At 40.9% G+C, this 13,818-nt stretch overlaps 1 protein-coding gene across 4 annotated transcripts in view; it reads left to right on the top strand.

Moving 5' to 3' along the window:
* The window catches only part of OPHN1 (oligophrenin 1), a 634,131-nt gene that overhangs the window by 459,151 nt on the left and 161,162 nt on the right, over window positions 1–13,818 (top strand). For 2 of the 4 annotated variants that reach the window (XM_057495710.1, XM_057495709.1), the window contains 3 exons: window positions 2,003–2,168; window positions 3,249–3,299; window positions 5,676–5,712. In XM_057495710.1, the coding sequence (XP_057351693.1) occupies window positions 2,003–2,168; window positions 3,249–3,299; window positions 5,676–5,712 (254 nt within the window). Of the gene's footprint in view, window positions 1–2,002; window positions 2,169–3,248; window positions 3,300–5,675; window positions 5,713–6,941; window positions 12,048–13,818 lie in introns of those variants that run through there. The other 2 variants (XM_057495711.1, XM_057495712.1) reach the window with 2 other exon arrangements.

Here is a 13,818-nt window from a genome sequence, read left to right as displayed (position 1 = left end):
TCACACAGTTATCTGGAAGAGTGCTTTGAAAAGTATAAAGTGTGTTGGAAAAATCAGATAATTACTATAATTTTAGTCATTTTTTTCAGCTATAATTCTGTGTACCCAGCCTGGTGCTTAGGGGAATGGCATGTCTAGAAATGTAAGATAGAGTCTAGATAGGGAACCAGAATTTATATATGTATACATGAATAGTGCTTGGTTTACTCCTTCAGTAGAACCCCAACCACACTGATTAGCATTATTTCTTTTCATACCTGTCTCCATTGCCAGAATGACCAGCTGAAGGAATTAAACCCACATGGCAATATATAAACACTTAATGGACATTTACATGGACAGAAAGTACCTTTGCCAGCTAGAGTGTTCGGAGGGTTGAGATTTGAGCTGAGCATTAGGGCTGGTTAAAATATGGATAAGACATGAGAACTGGGCATATATTGAGCAGGAGGCAGGACAGAATCTAATACTTACCCTTGCTGTGTGCTAGGCACTCTCTATAGACCATCTAGTTTAGTCCTTACAACTACTTTGTCAGGAGAGGTTATTATACCATTTCCCAGATGAAGAAATTGATAGTCAAAGAGATGAAATAACCACACAGGGTCCCACAGCTTGGAAGTTGCAGAACAAGGCCTCAAAGCCATGTCTACGTAAGTCCAGACCTTTTGTACTTCCCACTATACCATACTGTCTCGTCTAGAGTCAAGGACTTGTTTTGATAATGGTAGCAAGGAGACCAGTTTGACTAGAGAAGAGCTGATAGTTAAAGTCTAGAGTTAGTGCCTAGGATAATGATTTGGGGACAGCTCAGAGGTGGGCCTGAAGTTATGTTAAAGAGTTTGAACTTTATCCTGCACATTTTATAGCCACTTGGAATATCTTTAAATAGAAGAAAAACAGTGTGAAAATACTCAAGGTAAATTTTACAACAGTATTATATGGATTAAATTTAATATTTTTTATATTTACCTTCAAATTTTTATAGAAGAAAACTTAATGAGCATCAAGATTTATTAACAAAAATTGAGTATCATGATCTTTTAACACCCTTGCATAGTTGCACATATGTCTTTTTCCATATGCCGTTCATTAGGCATGAGCATTTTTAGTGGATTTATTTCAGTTTAATATTGTGTTATATGCACATATTTCTTTTGACCTGGCCCAGATCCATGTAAGTGTATGCATAATACGTATTGGTTTAATAACTGTAAGAATTGAATTGTTGGGTTAGCCTTTGTGGTTGGTCTGACTTTTTGCTGTTAAGAAACATGTTTTTATACCAGTTGTTTTTCTTATTTTTTTTCCTTTTGAATTAATTCCTTTGGGCCTGTTCCCCAAAGTCAATCAACTGGATAAAAAAGTATAAACTGTCTCATATGTATAATTTTTCATTTTATCCACATTGTGCCAGAATTCTTGATGGCTGTCTAGGTAGAATAAGCCCAGTGCATAGTACTACCAGCAGTGTGTGAGTGTATCTGTTTCACCATATACCTGGCAGAAACATTTTATTTAAAAAGTGTGTATTTATTTTGTACTGACTGACCTGGAAGCTAGAGACATTGAGGCAGGAAGGCAAGTTAGGAGACTGCTATGATAGTCAAGGCCTAAGTGAAAAGGGCCCTGAATTTTGGTGATGATGAATTTAACAAATTCAAATTCATCATCAAACATTCACTAAGTACCTACTACGTGCCAGGCCTGTATTAAACATATTAGTACCTAATTAAATCTTTTCAGTATCTCTGTAGATAATGTATCATTGGTCTTGATTATATAGATGAGGAAAATGAGGCTTCACAAATTGATGTGACATACCCTAGGTCAAACAAATATAACATTCTAGAGCTGGGGTTCAAACATAGACTTTCTGAAGGGATAGCTACTGGAAGAATTTTTTAAAAATACAGAGTTATTAGTTACCAAAAAGAAATGGGGGCCAAGGGAGGTTTGGCTAATCACCTAAGTAAGTCCTTGATGATGTTCTCTCTTCCAGGAGACACTGACATTTTCAGCAAAGTGCAGCCTCTGGCAGAAAAGCCAACCATCATCCGTCCCCCAGTGAGGCCTCCAGACCCTCCCTGTCGGGTAGCTACTCCCCAGAAACCAGAACCAAAGTCAGATATTGAGGCTGGAAATGCAGGGGAAATCCCATCATCTGTGTAAGTAGGATAGTTTCTCAACTTTAACCTAAGGCCCACCTTAGGCCACCAGGAATACTTTCAGGATCACCACTGTGGTTGTCAAGGATGTACAGTGAACAACCCTAGGGCATCCTTCACTTCATGGCCTAGGAAAATGTCACAGACCAGTCCTGTTTGGAATGTTCCACTCAACACTCAAGCCTGAGAGATTTCCCTGCAGCCGAAAAGTTTGAGCCTTAGTGCCTAGTAGGAAACCAATTTTTCTTAGCTGCCTTAATCTCTGTAGGGTGATAAGATTACTTTCTGTTTTCATGTTGCCTTGGCTCTGTAAATTTTTCTTACTGCCTTGTTATTGCTACTGATTTTAAAAGTAATTTAATTAATTTAAGATTTATTCTTTGTACTTACGTCTTGATGCTTTTTTTTAAAGCAACGGTATGATTTTTTAAAGATCTTCCAAAATGATTCAAATTCCCAGAGAGCCTCTTTCAGGGTAGGAGGTAAGCTGGCATCCAGTAGGCCTTCCTGAGACTGTGATACAAGCCAAGGAACCAGGGATAGAGATGCTACGGTGGGGTCAGAGCAGCCCACAGGGACCAGCCTTGCTTGGCCACAACTAGCCTGGTTGGCCTCTCCTCAGCCAGTGGCTGGGACCCCTCTCAGTATACTGCATCCTGGTGTTCCTTTCTCTTGTGTCTTGTTTTCCATAATTGTAAAATGGGGGAAACAAAAACAAAGCCTCTACCATTTTGACTAATTAGCTAGGTGTATTTACAAAATGCCAAAAACTATACTTTGAAACCAAGGACTTGTTTCAACCGTTTCTTCCAAGAATAGCCAGGAAGGACAATATACTTAGACTATTCCGAAACAATGGGAAACAAAGGGCATCAGCCATAGCATTGAGATGCCTATAGTCTCTGAGCCATTTCACATTCTGACATGGGTTTTTCCTCAGACACAGGTCGTTTGCAAGCTAAGGCAGAGCCTGGCTTTGCTGGTCCATCTGGTTCATATTCTCTTGTCCTTTCTATTGGCCATTGCTTCTCATTCATATTCCAGAGCAATTCATGGGACTTGTTTGGCTTCTGTTTGTAGGGTGGCTTCCAGGACCAGGTTCTTTGAAACGGCTTCCCGGAAAACAGGAAGGTAAGAGACGTAGATGACAGAAGAAAAACCAGATAACTTTTTACTAAATGTGTCACAGGCATTTTGTTTACTTTCTTATATTCTTTTACTGTTTCTCTGTAGCTCTGTCTCTGTTTCTTTGTGTGTGTTTCTCTGTTTGTCCCTTTCTCTCCCCCAATTCTGTCTCTCTGTCTCTTGCCCTGTGTCTCTTTTTTTCTGACCTCTTTGTCACTCTGTCTCTCTATTTGTCTCTCTCACACTGATTCTTTGTGTCTGTCATTTTCAGTCTACTGTCTCTGTCTTTGTGTTTTCCTACTTATGTCTCCATTTCTGTCTTTGTCTCTCTGCTTCCCTATTTCTTGGTTTGATTCTTTTCCTCTCTCTCCCCATGTCTCTTTCTTTATCTTCGTATCTTTTGTCTCTTTGCCTTTTTACCTTTTTTTCCATCTCTTTCTCTCTCTGATCCTCTCTCTCTCACTCTCTCTTCTACACACACACACACACACACACACACACACACACACAGGACTCACATGCCAAGTAGTATTGCAAAATCTCAATGCTCTCCATAGGTCTTATTTTTGGTTAGTTTCCTTATTTATACTCTGTTCTACTTTAAAAGGGCAACTGTAACATAAACAACCTTAGAATAAATATAGTCTTATTTCAGAGGTAAAATTGGACTTAGATGATTGTTCTCAAATTGGCTGAACATATAAATCACCTAGAAAATTTTGAGGAAAGAAAGGACAAAGATTCCTGCCTTTCACTCTAGACCCAGTAAGACAGAAACTTCAGGGATAAGACTTAGGAATATGTTTTTTTTGTTTTGTTTTCCTTCCTTCCTTCCCTCCCTCCCTCCCTCCCTCTCTTTTTCCCTCCTTCCTTCCTACCTTGCTGCCAGTTAGTTTTTAAACTCAGGTGCTGATACAGACTGTCCAAGGCCTATCATTTGGGACCCTTTAGACTAGAACACCTGAAGGATGGTTGCTGAGGCTTTAAGGAGTCTTCTATGAGTTTCCTCCATGTTGCCTATCAGAGAATTTGAAATTGTGCTTCCTGATGGATGACAGGAGTATAAATCTTCTAGGTGGTCAGTTAAAAGCAGAACAATTCACTGTTACCAGTAGTGGAGTTGGGGTAAGTTTGGCATCATCTAGTCAAAACTACGGGGCCTGACTCACCAGAACATAATTCTGCATAGCAGGCCACCCTATTTCTGCTTTGCTGCCAGCCACAGGGAGCCCCATATGAGGCCAAATTCTCCTTAGACCATAATTTACCATTTACTGTACCATAAGAGATGAAAGTGAAGGTCAAGGCCCCAGATTTTTCATGCTGATAGAGTGAAGATAAAGTTTCCATCTAGGATGTTTTTAAAGCAGGCTTAATCAAATATCCACATCGAGAAAAAAACATAAAAACAAAGAGAAAGAGAGACTGAGAAAGAGAACCCAATGCTGTTAATTAAGGAGCTAATTAATTGAGCAAGACTACTTCATACTTCCTGGTGGTCCTCTTTCCCTCCCTAGGATAAGCTGTATGAGAAATAAACACCAAGGAAATGGAATGAAGTAAACTAGAATTAACAGAATGAACTGGGTGTATCCAAAGGAAACCTTTTTAGAGGAGGTTATATCTGAGCTGCAGCTTGAAAAATGAGTAGAAATACACCAAAAAAATGTGAGAGTTTGATCTGTAACTTTGGACAGGGAACCCAAGGCATTGAGAAGGAATACGTAAGAGGAATGAATAGAGTCCAGTATAACTTTTCAGACAAGAAATCAGATCAATCAGATCACTCAAGAAGTAGGTGTAAATAGAGTTCAGAAAGAAGTGAAAAACAGTGCTGAGCATATAGCTCTGAGACCAGCTGTTGTCTGGGATATTCTGGCCGTACCATATGAGATTTGATTCTCCAGGATTGTCTCTTCCCTCCAGCTTTTACCAGACAAGGCTAGTTTAGGACTGATCAAAGCACATCAAGAAGTTGGGCAAGGTTGGTTTGGTCTTCAAGGCAAAGGAGGATTCATGTTTACCATGCTCTCCCTCCTTGCCCTTTTCCTAATTAAAGATAATCACAGAATGTAGTCTTTGGTCCTGGACCAATTTTTCTGGGCTCTCCTAGGCTCCTATAGTCTGGCATTCAAAAAATTGTTCTGTGACCTGAAATATGTCTTTGTGTCTAGAAGACTGGGCCCTCTTAACCTGCCAGAGAAGTAGCTCAACCTATAAGCATGGAGTTAGATGCTTTGAAACAGATGGATGATATTATTTACGCATTTTCCAAATGGTCTCTTTAGCACTGGTCTGGAAGGGTCACCTGTCCCCTTGCTTTGCTTTTTTAGTTCTGATTTCTAGAGTCTTAGTGAAATTTCTTTCTTCCTTTACCCACAGTTCTCAAGGCAGACTTCCTGGAGATGAGAGGCCTCAGGTATGTAGTTGCCATCTCTGATTTCAATATGTTGTACACAAAAGCCTTCTTATGGGATCTGCGTTTTTAAGGAGTGGAATACCATGTAGGTCCAGAGAATGGGAATTCCCCTCTGTGCTTCAGTTCATTATGCTATAATTATATGACTCTTAAACTTTCTACCTTCCAATTCTGAGGTTCTCTGTGTTTTTGTCTCCTTCCCCTCTTTCTTTCTCTCCCAGGCAAACTACAATATAGTTTTACAAATTGCCTTTGAATGAAATTCATTAGGAGTCCTAGGCTGTTACATTTTGGACAAGTACATTCCCTACTCTGAACCTCAATTTCCCAAACTGTAAAATGAAAAGATGGGGACCTTTTAACTCTGACATCCTTTGGGTCTATGAGAGGATCAGTAACCTCTCTTTTGGTATTACAGCAGGTACCAAGAGTCTACTTTAGTATGTGTAGAGGAACTTCATTCCTTCAGACCAAATCACTATTTCAGTCTTACACCCCTGAACCTTCTTCCTTAGTCCTTTATATTTTTCTAATGCAAAACACTTTCACATCCATTATCTCATTTGGTCCAAATCAAATGCCAGAAATAGGGAGGATAATAAGTATTTCAAACCAACAAATAAAGGAACTGAGGTTCAGAGGGTGTAAGTGACTTGCTAAGGTCACAGGAGTCATGGAAATCTTGGAACTTCCTTTCTCAGGAGTTCTGAGGTTTTGACTATCAGACTTCTGGCATGACATGAACCAATATGCACATAATGAGATCCAGGTATCTGTAGAAGAGCTTTCCATGCGTTCTGCCACCTTCCTTTTCTTCCTGTCATGGCCAGGCCTCAGAGGTCCATAGGTAGACAAACTCTTCCTTATCAGCCCTCTTAGAGGTAAAGTCCCAGTGAAAGGACGTTTGGAGTTATTGTAGGGCCATAATGGCAGTGGCCATGCTGCAGGGGGATAACCTCAGAGGTATTAGGTTTCTGCATCCCCTGTAGATGCTTTGGGGATTAGAGTTGAGGCCAAAAGTGCACAGTTTCCAGCCCTGATTATAGCACCATCTTAAACCTGTTTCATGGGATCTGAGTTGTAAAGTCCTTTTCCTAGCCAGCCCCTATTGCTCAGAAGATTAGCTACCAATTGTATGGTTAGCGACCTAAGAGAGGCCCCACTGTTCAGTGACTCTTAAGTGCTTGAACAGTCCTAGCTAATTTCCTCCTTTCTTCTTTACCTTTCAGGTTTTAAAAGACTTGGCCTCAGGAAACCCTTTCTAGGTTCTTTAAGGATTTTCTTAAAACCACTGTGTGCTGAGTTATTTTGTTCTGAAGAGCAGCTCCTTCCTGGCCCTGCACCTTCAGGTTCTCAGATGCTATAAAATAAGAGGCACACATCCTAGATACAGGTTTATTTCTCCTTTGTATTCTGTCTTCATCCCCTCAGAAGGTCTGTCTTGAGCTCCTGTAAGACTGAATGGCTGAACCTCCCTCAAGCCAGACTCTGCAGAAACCAAGTTATCCACTCACCTGAGTTGAAGAGGGGAGCTCAGTCTTCAAATCTTCTCTGAACTTCCTTCCTATTCGAAAGGCCATTGAACTCTGACAGATTTGGGGCTAACGACTGATCTCAGAGGTTTTATCCTGAACTAAAAGCTACTTGAGTTGGCGCCATTGCTTACCTTGGAAGTAGGGGCATAGGAATGTTTGCTGAACGTTGGAGAATCTTAACATGTCTCTTACTGAGGATAAGGACCCTCGTGCCAGGTTGAAGCTCTGGCACTGCAATATATTGCCAAGAACCTGTCTGCTCCTGCACCCACCAACCCTGCAAGGAGACTCAGGAAGCTGACCTTCCTTCTCTTGCATGACAGCTGCTTAGGACAGGTCTACAAAGCATGTTTTGCATTTCGAAGACCTGTTTTTGCAGGTCTGTTGATTATTCTCCATCTTGATTTCTCCTGACAGCTTCCTTTCCAAGCAATCAAGAATAAAACAAAAGCTGAAAACAGTTCTTTTAAAAAGGCAGAGTGTGTCCTGCAGGATTTCCATGTTTTGGTCAATTGCTGGGAAAAATTGTTAAGGTAGATTGAGGCCAGGCAGCTGCCACTGTTGCTTCATGTTTGCCTTCTGCAGATAAGTTCTTTATCTCCTGAAAGAAGCAGTTCATAACCTAGTGTTCATGGATTCAGGAACTTCGTGAAGCTTCTGAAATGGTATGCAGAATTAAACAACAATGTGCCTTTTCTGGGAAGGTGGTCCATAACATTTTTCTGACTTTTAAATGGGCCTGTGACCCAATAAAGATTAAGAACCATGGCCCTCGAAATAAAACACTTTTTATAACCCATACAGTATTTGATTAGAAGGGCCTTTCAAAATCATTTAATCTAACTGCTTAGTTTACCATTGGGGAAACTGAGGCAGAGCAAGTTAGCAGCCATGTCCAAACGAGATCCCAGGCCCCTGAGCAACTATGCAAGGTTCTTTCTTTTACACCACACTCATCTAGTAAGAGGCCTTATTATTGCTGGCTTCAGTGGTCCACATTTTGGGGTTTGGTTTTTACCCTCTTTCTTGAGCCCCACGTATTTATCACTAAATGGAAACCTTACAGGCATAACCTTCTGGTGTTCCTCATTTGCCATCTCCATCATTGAAAGGAACAAGAGTGCAATTGGTATAGTGAGAAGTCTGAGTAGTAGATATTTCTGATTTTTGTTTGTTGAAGGGGAGCTGCTGGAGAAACTGTCATTGTGGTCCTATGCAGAGGTCTGGGCCATAGCCTGTCTTTAGTGTCTGTGTAATTATAATGTGGCCTAGTGTGGGAGAAAAGGCTTTCCTACTTAGACCCTTCTAGTAAGGCCCTGCTAGTATACTGACTCTAGTACTGAGAAGTATAGACTTGGTTGGTGAGGGGGAGGTAAAGGAGACCGTAAAGAGATGGAGAATGGAAGAAGGGGAAGAGAGGGTGAGAGACAGAGAATGTACGCATAACTAAACCAACTCTGAGATGCCTTTGGGATAGTGTTATGGAAAGGCAATTGTCACTTTCAAGATTGATGTCTAAGCATGGTCGTTTGGTGAGTTAATAACATGTAGGCTAAACATACTGAGAGCCTTTGTGGAAACAACTGAGTGGAAACTTGATGCCATTTCCAATGAAGACATGCCCAGCTGGCCACACCACTTTCTCAGCTCTACCCAGTTTCAAAGGCCAAGTTGCTAAGAAACCAGGAGTCAAGTGACCACCATTCTACTTGCTGCTCACCCCCAAGGGTAGTCTCTGTGAGGCTGTTGGCCTCACCCAGGATGTGCTTATTGAGCACTGGTCTCAGAGCTGTGGCCTCTGTGCTCTGTCCCATTAGATGACTAACAAAAACAAGCAGGTGTGCAGATTTTGGCCACAGAAGCAGTGGCCACTGGGGCCTCGGTCCCTTTGAAGATGGTCCAGATATCTTTTCACTCTGTTTTTTATTTTCGTTTTTGTTGCGGGGAATACCACAAACACCACTACAAATATTGAAAGATTATTGAGAACCAGAGAAAGCTGCTTTGATCCCGGTGGAGTGGGTGTCCCAGAAATGTGGCCATGAGATTGCTGTGTGTTCCTAGGACCAATATCAAGAGGCTGGCCTAGAGAGTTGGGACCACCAGTCTGGCTGGAGGCCATGGAGGAGTGCCTGGCTACCTTTGACACTGCCCTGGGCTATACAAAAAGAATGCCAAAGAATGAACGTCAGCACCTCCCCTTTCACACTTGGGCTTAAAGAGCAAAATCTTCTGTGGGAATGAGACTGGCTTGGCCCAGGTTTGATGGATGGATAGTCATTTGAAAGAGGCTATGGGAAGGGGTGATAATTGAAGAGTGGCAACTATAGGAAAGTATCTGCATACTTCAGCCAGCAGGTTAGAGAAACTGGCAATGGATGAACTGTAAATCTTCAATTGACTAACTAGTGATTAACATTTATTAAGCACCTACTAAGTGCTAATTTCCTTGCATACATTATCTCATTTATAATAATCATACAGGTAGATGCTATTCACTTTAAAGATAGAGGATTTATGGCCCAGGGCATAAAGTAACTGTCTCAAGGTTACACAAGAAGTATATAACAGAACTGTGATTCAAGTCCAGGCCCTCAGACTCTGTACCCTCTGCTGTTTTCCCTATGCCACCCAGAAGCCACAGTACTGGAGCTGCCATGGCTCTTTGATTTATTTGCCTGCCTAACAAAATATTAAAAGGCAAGCATTTGAGGGGAAAGAGAGGATGTAGGTCTGGTTTACAGGGGAAAAAATCTTGGCTGGAAGAAACTGGTGACATCCCCATATGCAGTCTGAGAAGTGGAAAAGGTCTTGGTGCCTTTGTGGTATTTGATGCCTTGGGATCAAATCCCTGTGAAGTTTTGCTGTGGTGATAGAAAAAGTTAAGAGATTATTTAAAATAAGAAATATTATTGATGTTTTTGTTTAATGAAAAGTGAGGAGATGGTTGTCCATCCACTGAGGGGTGAAACTCAGCATCCAATTTTAGTAATAAAATAGTGTCATGTAGAGTATTCCTAAAATAAGTGGCTATTATGGGGAGGTAACCTTCCCTTTCTAAGAAGTTCTTTGATTCTGTAATAACTAGAAAAATCACGTGGCAGAAGAAGTATTTCTGTGATTAGAAAAAATTTGCCTTTGGGAGAATCTCATTCAATGATACTATTTTTAATGTAGCTGCAGACAACTGACCTTGGCATATTACAAGCCCAGAAAAAGCTTCAGTAGCATTTAAAAATTGCAGAGGGAAGCAAGATACCTTGAAGAGATGTTTTTGATGGAGAAAAGCCTTTATTTTCATAGGGAAAAGAAGCACATGATACCAAGGATATTTAATAGACACTAAAAAGAATGCCTATGTGAAATACATATGTGACATCAGACAAAAGAATGCAATCCTGGGGCCTATTCTTGTGACTTTCAATAAAGTATACAGACTGCCTAGTACTAATGGCCTCTATCTGCAATTTTGTCATGGAAATGATCTTTGAGCATATGAGGCATGAGGATGCAGCTACCACACACTGCTCATGTTGTCTTCTGCTGTTCTAAGGAAATATATGGCCGAATCTTTTTGGGAACCTAGGAATCTCAATCTACAGTCTACTTTAAACCAAACCCTTGTAGTTCTCTCAGTCCTCACGGCATCACTGAGTGATAAATGATAGCCCTATTTTACAGATAAGGAAAGTTGAGGCTCAGGGAGATGAGAAGGATTTTCCCTAGAACATACAGCTATGGACTGATAAAATTCCAGGACTGAAAGCTACAGAGGCCTTCCTGTTTCTAATATACCACACTAACCCCACTAGTAAAGGAATCCCAGCAGTAAAAGGAGAAGATGCTTAGAAATGGGACTGATACAAACAACATCTGCAAGTTTTGCTACTCCAAAAGGGGTACATCATCAGCCTCAGCATCACCATTACCTGGGCACTTGTTAGAAATGCAGATTCTCATGTCCAATTCCAGACACCTTGAAACAAAATCTGTATTTTATTAAGATCTCCAGGAGATTTCTGTGCACATTAAAGATTGAGAAACACTGAAATAAGGCATTTGAAATAACAAAGCAAGTTGAGGAAGGAGACCTCTTGGTGAAACAAAGACCAAAAATGGTAGATAAGGCCATCTGGTATGTTGGGAGTGTTTACAAATTGTGAGCATAACTGCTAGCTTTGTAGATTGCCTTGTATTTTGATAACATATAAAGTTTTTTCACTTCAAAGAATAATGAAAATGGCTAGGGAATAAGGTGACTGAAAATTACTTGACTTTTAAATAACTGAGCATTAAAGGTAGTGAAAAGGTAACCTGGGGCAGGTGAAAGAGCTCCTTTCTGGAGCCCTGGAAGTCCAGGTTAACCTCTGTTTCTGCCTAACTGTAATGCTAAGCAAGTCTCTACCGCTCCCCAAGACTCAAACTCTGTATAAATCATGCAGTCTAAAAGGGCCTTTCCAGCTTTGGCATTCTATTATTCTCAGCTCTGGGTTTTACTAAGCCTACTTTATAATGAATCATGGACAGCTCTACTGGGCTTTGGCTGTTAGTTTAGTATCCTCAGTTCACATAAGAAGGGCTATTCTAGAAGGAAACCACACAGTCATGACAAAGCAACATTAACAGGAACTTCAAAGAACTGGGAAGACCATCACTCCAGTTAACCAGCTTGGAATTGGCCAGTACTTTCATGAAAGTATAACAAGTAGACCCAGCTGCTTCAAACCACATACTTGAGAATCAACTTCTGTATCCTGTATTGGACCTCCTTCGCATGATCTAATAAAATTAAAATCCAAACTCCTCTGCCTTGGGCTTTTGCAGGATAGTTTGTTGGGGATAAGAGGGGTTTATATAAAAGAAAAAACTGTTCATCCCCAATCCCACTCATCACTCCAATGATTCTAACACCCATAACTGGCTATAATGGCTATAGCCACCTTCAACTGGCTATAATATAACCTCTTAAAATGGAGAAACAGACTCAGAGAGGAGAAAGGGCTTGTGTAAGGCCACACACCAGAGCCACTGGCAGGAAACAGGTCCTCATAGCACCACCCTGAGGTTATATTCAACTCTACTTTCTTTTGGTGAGTAGTTGACCCGAATCAAGATACCTGTTTCCAGCATCAGGGCACACACTGGGGAGGACTAATAGGCCTTCTGTCTGGGTGTTTTGTTTCCATCACATGTTCACACTCATTGCTTCAGTTGAGCCTCACACAGCCATATCATCTAGGCAGAACAGGAATGTTTACCTTCATGTTAGTGAGACTCATAGAAGTGACATAACTTGACCAAGGTTACATAGGTAGGAAAAAGACTTGGATCTAGGGTTTCTAATTTCATCTATACCACATTACTTCTCTAGGAGAAGAGAAGCAGCCCTCTAAACTTTCAGCATTTCTGGGAAATGTCAGGTGTTTTAAGTTCTTAATTGCTTCCATTCAGTTGCTTCAAAACAGACTGATTTTTTCCCTGTTGGAGAATATACTAAATCTTATGACTTGAAGCTCTGCAAAGCACTCTTACATCCATTATTTTGTCCTCCTAACAGCCCTATAAGGTAGGTAAGGCAAGGTATTTTGCCCCCATTTGACAGATGTACAAACTGAGCCTCAGGAGCATTGTATTTGTTTTCTATTGTTGCTTTAGCAAATGACTACAAATTTAGCACCTTAAAATGACATCTATCTATTCTCTAACAGTTTCTGTTAAGTCAGAAGTTCAGTATAGTGTGGCTAGATTCTCTTCTTAGAGTCTCACTAAACTAAAAGTATCAGCTAGGGAAATAATTGTTATCTGGTGCTCAAGATCCTCTTCTAAGCTCACAGGCTGTTGGCATAATTCAGTTCCTTGTTACTGTAAGGCTGAGGTTCCCATTTTCTTGACATGTGGAACTCTCCATCTTCAAGCTAACAATGGCATGTCAAGTCCTTTTGCTTCCCCTTCTGCATCTCTCGGTCTTCCCCTTCTGCCTCTGCTATTAAGGGGTCTCCTTTTACTGGTGTGATTTCTTTAGGCCCACATGGATAATCCAGGATAGTCCTATTTTAAAGTCAGTACTAATCTTAATCACATCTTCAACCCCTCTTTTGCCATGTAATCGCAGCCTTAGAGATTAGGATATAAGATCTTCTTGGGGACCATAAAGTCACTTACAACAGGTGTGAAACAGCAGCCTAAAGAAGCCCTGCCTTTCAGCAAAAAGACACATGGTTGGCAACACCTTAATCCTGGAGAAGACAAAATGACCATTTATATGCCACCTATGTGGGTAGTTATAAACCCTTATGTTGTTCAACTTCTCCCATCCCTCAAAAACACAGACACAATTGGGAAGCACACCAAATAATGTGGTAGCTGAAGTGAAAGGGGGGCTCTTTGGAAGCTGATGGTATTCCTAGATGGCACCTTGATGCTGGTGACCAATCCCTTAACTAGTCTCATACTATCCAGGAGGAGTGAGGCAGAAGCAGTTTCCCCAAAGGCACAAGATGAGATGTGTAATCCCCTTATCACTTGACCAGAAGAGCTAACACCTATGTAGTGTCTATTACATGCCAAATAT

This window comes from Manis pentadactyla, chromosome X (assembly GCF_030020395.1).
Source record: "Manis pentadactyla isolate mManPen7 chromosome X, mManPen7.hap1, whole genome shotgun sequence".
Lineage (NCBI taxonomy): Eukaryota > Metazoa > Chordata > Mammalia > Pholidota > Manidae > Manis > Manis pentadactyla.
Note: the sequence above shows the minus strand (reverse complement) of the source record. Positions and strands in the feature narration are given on the sequence as shown.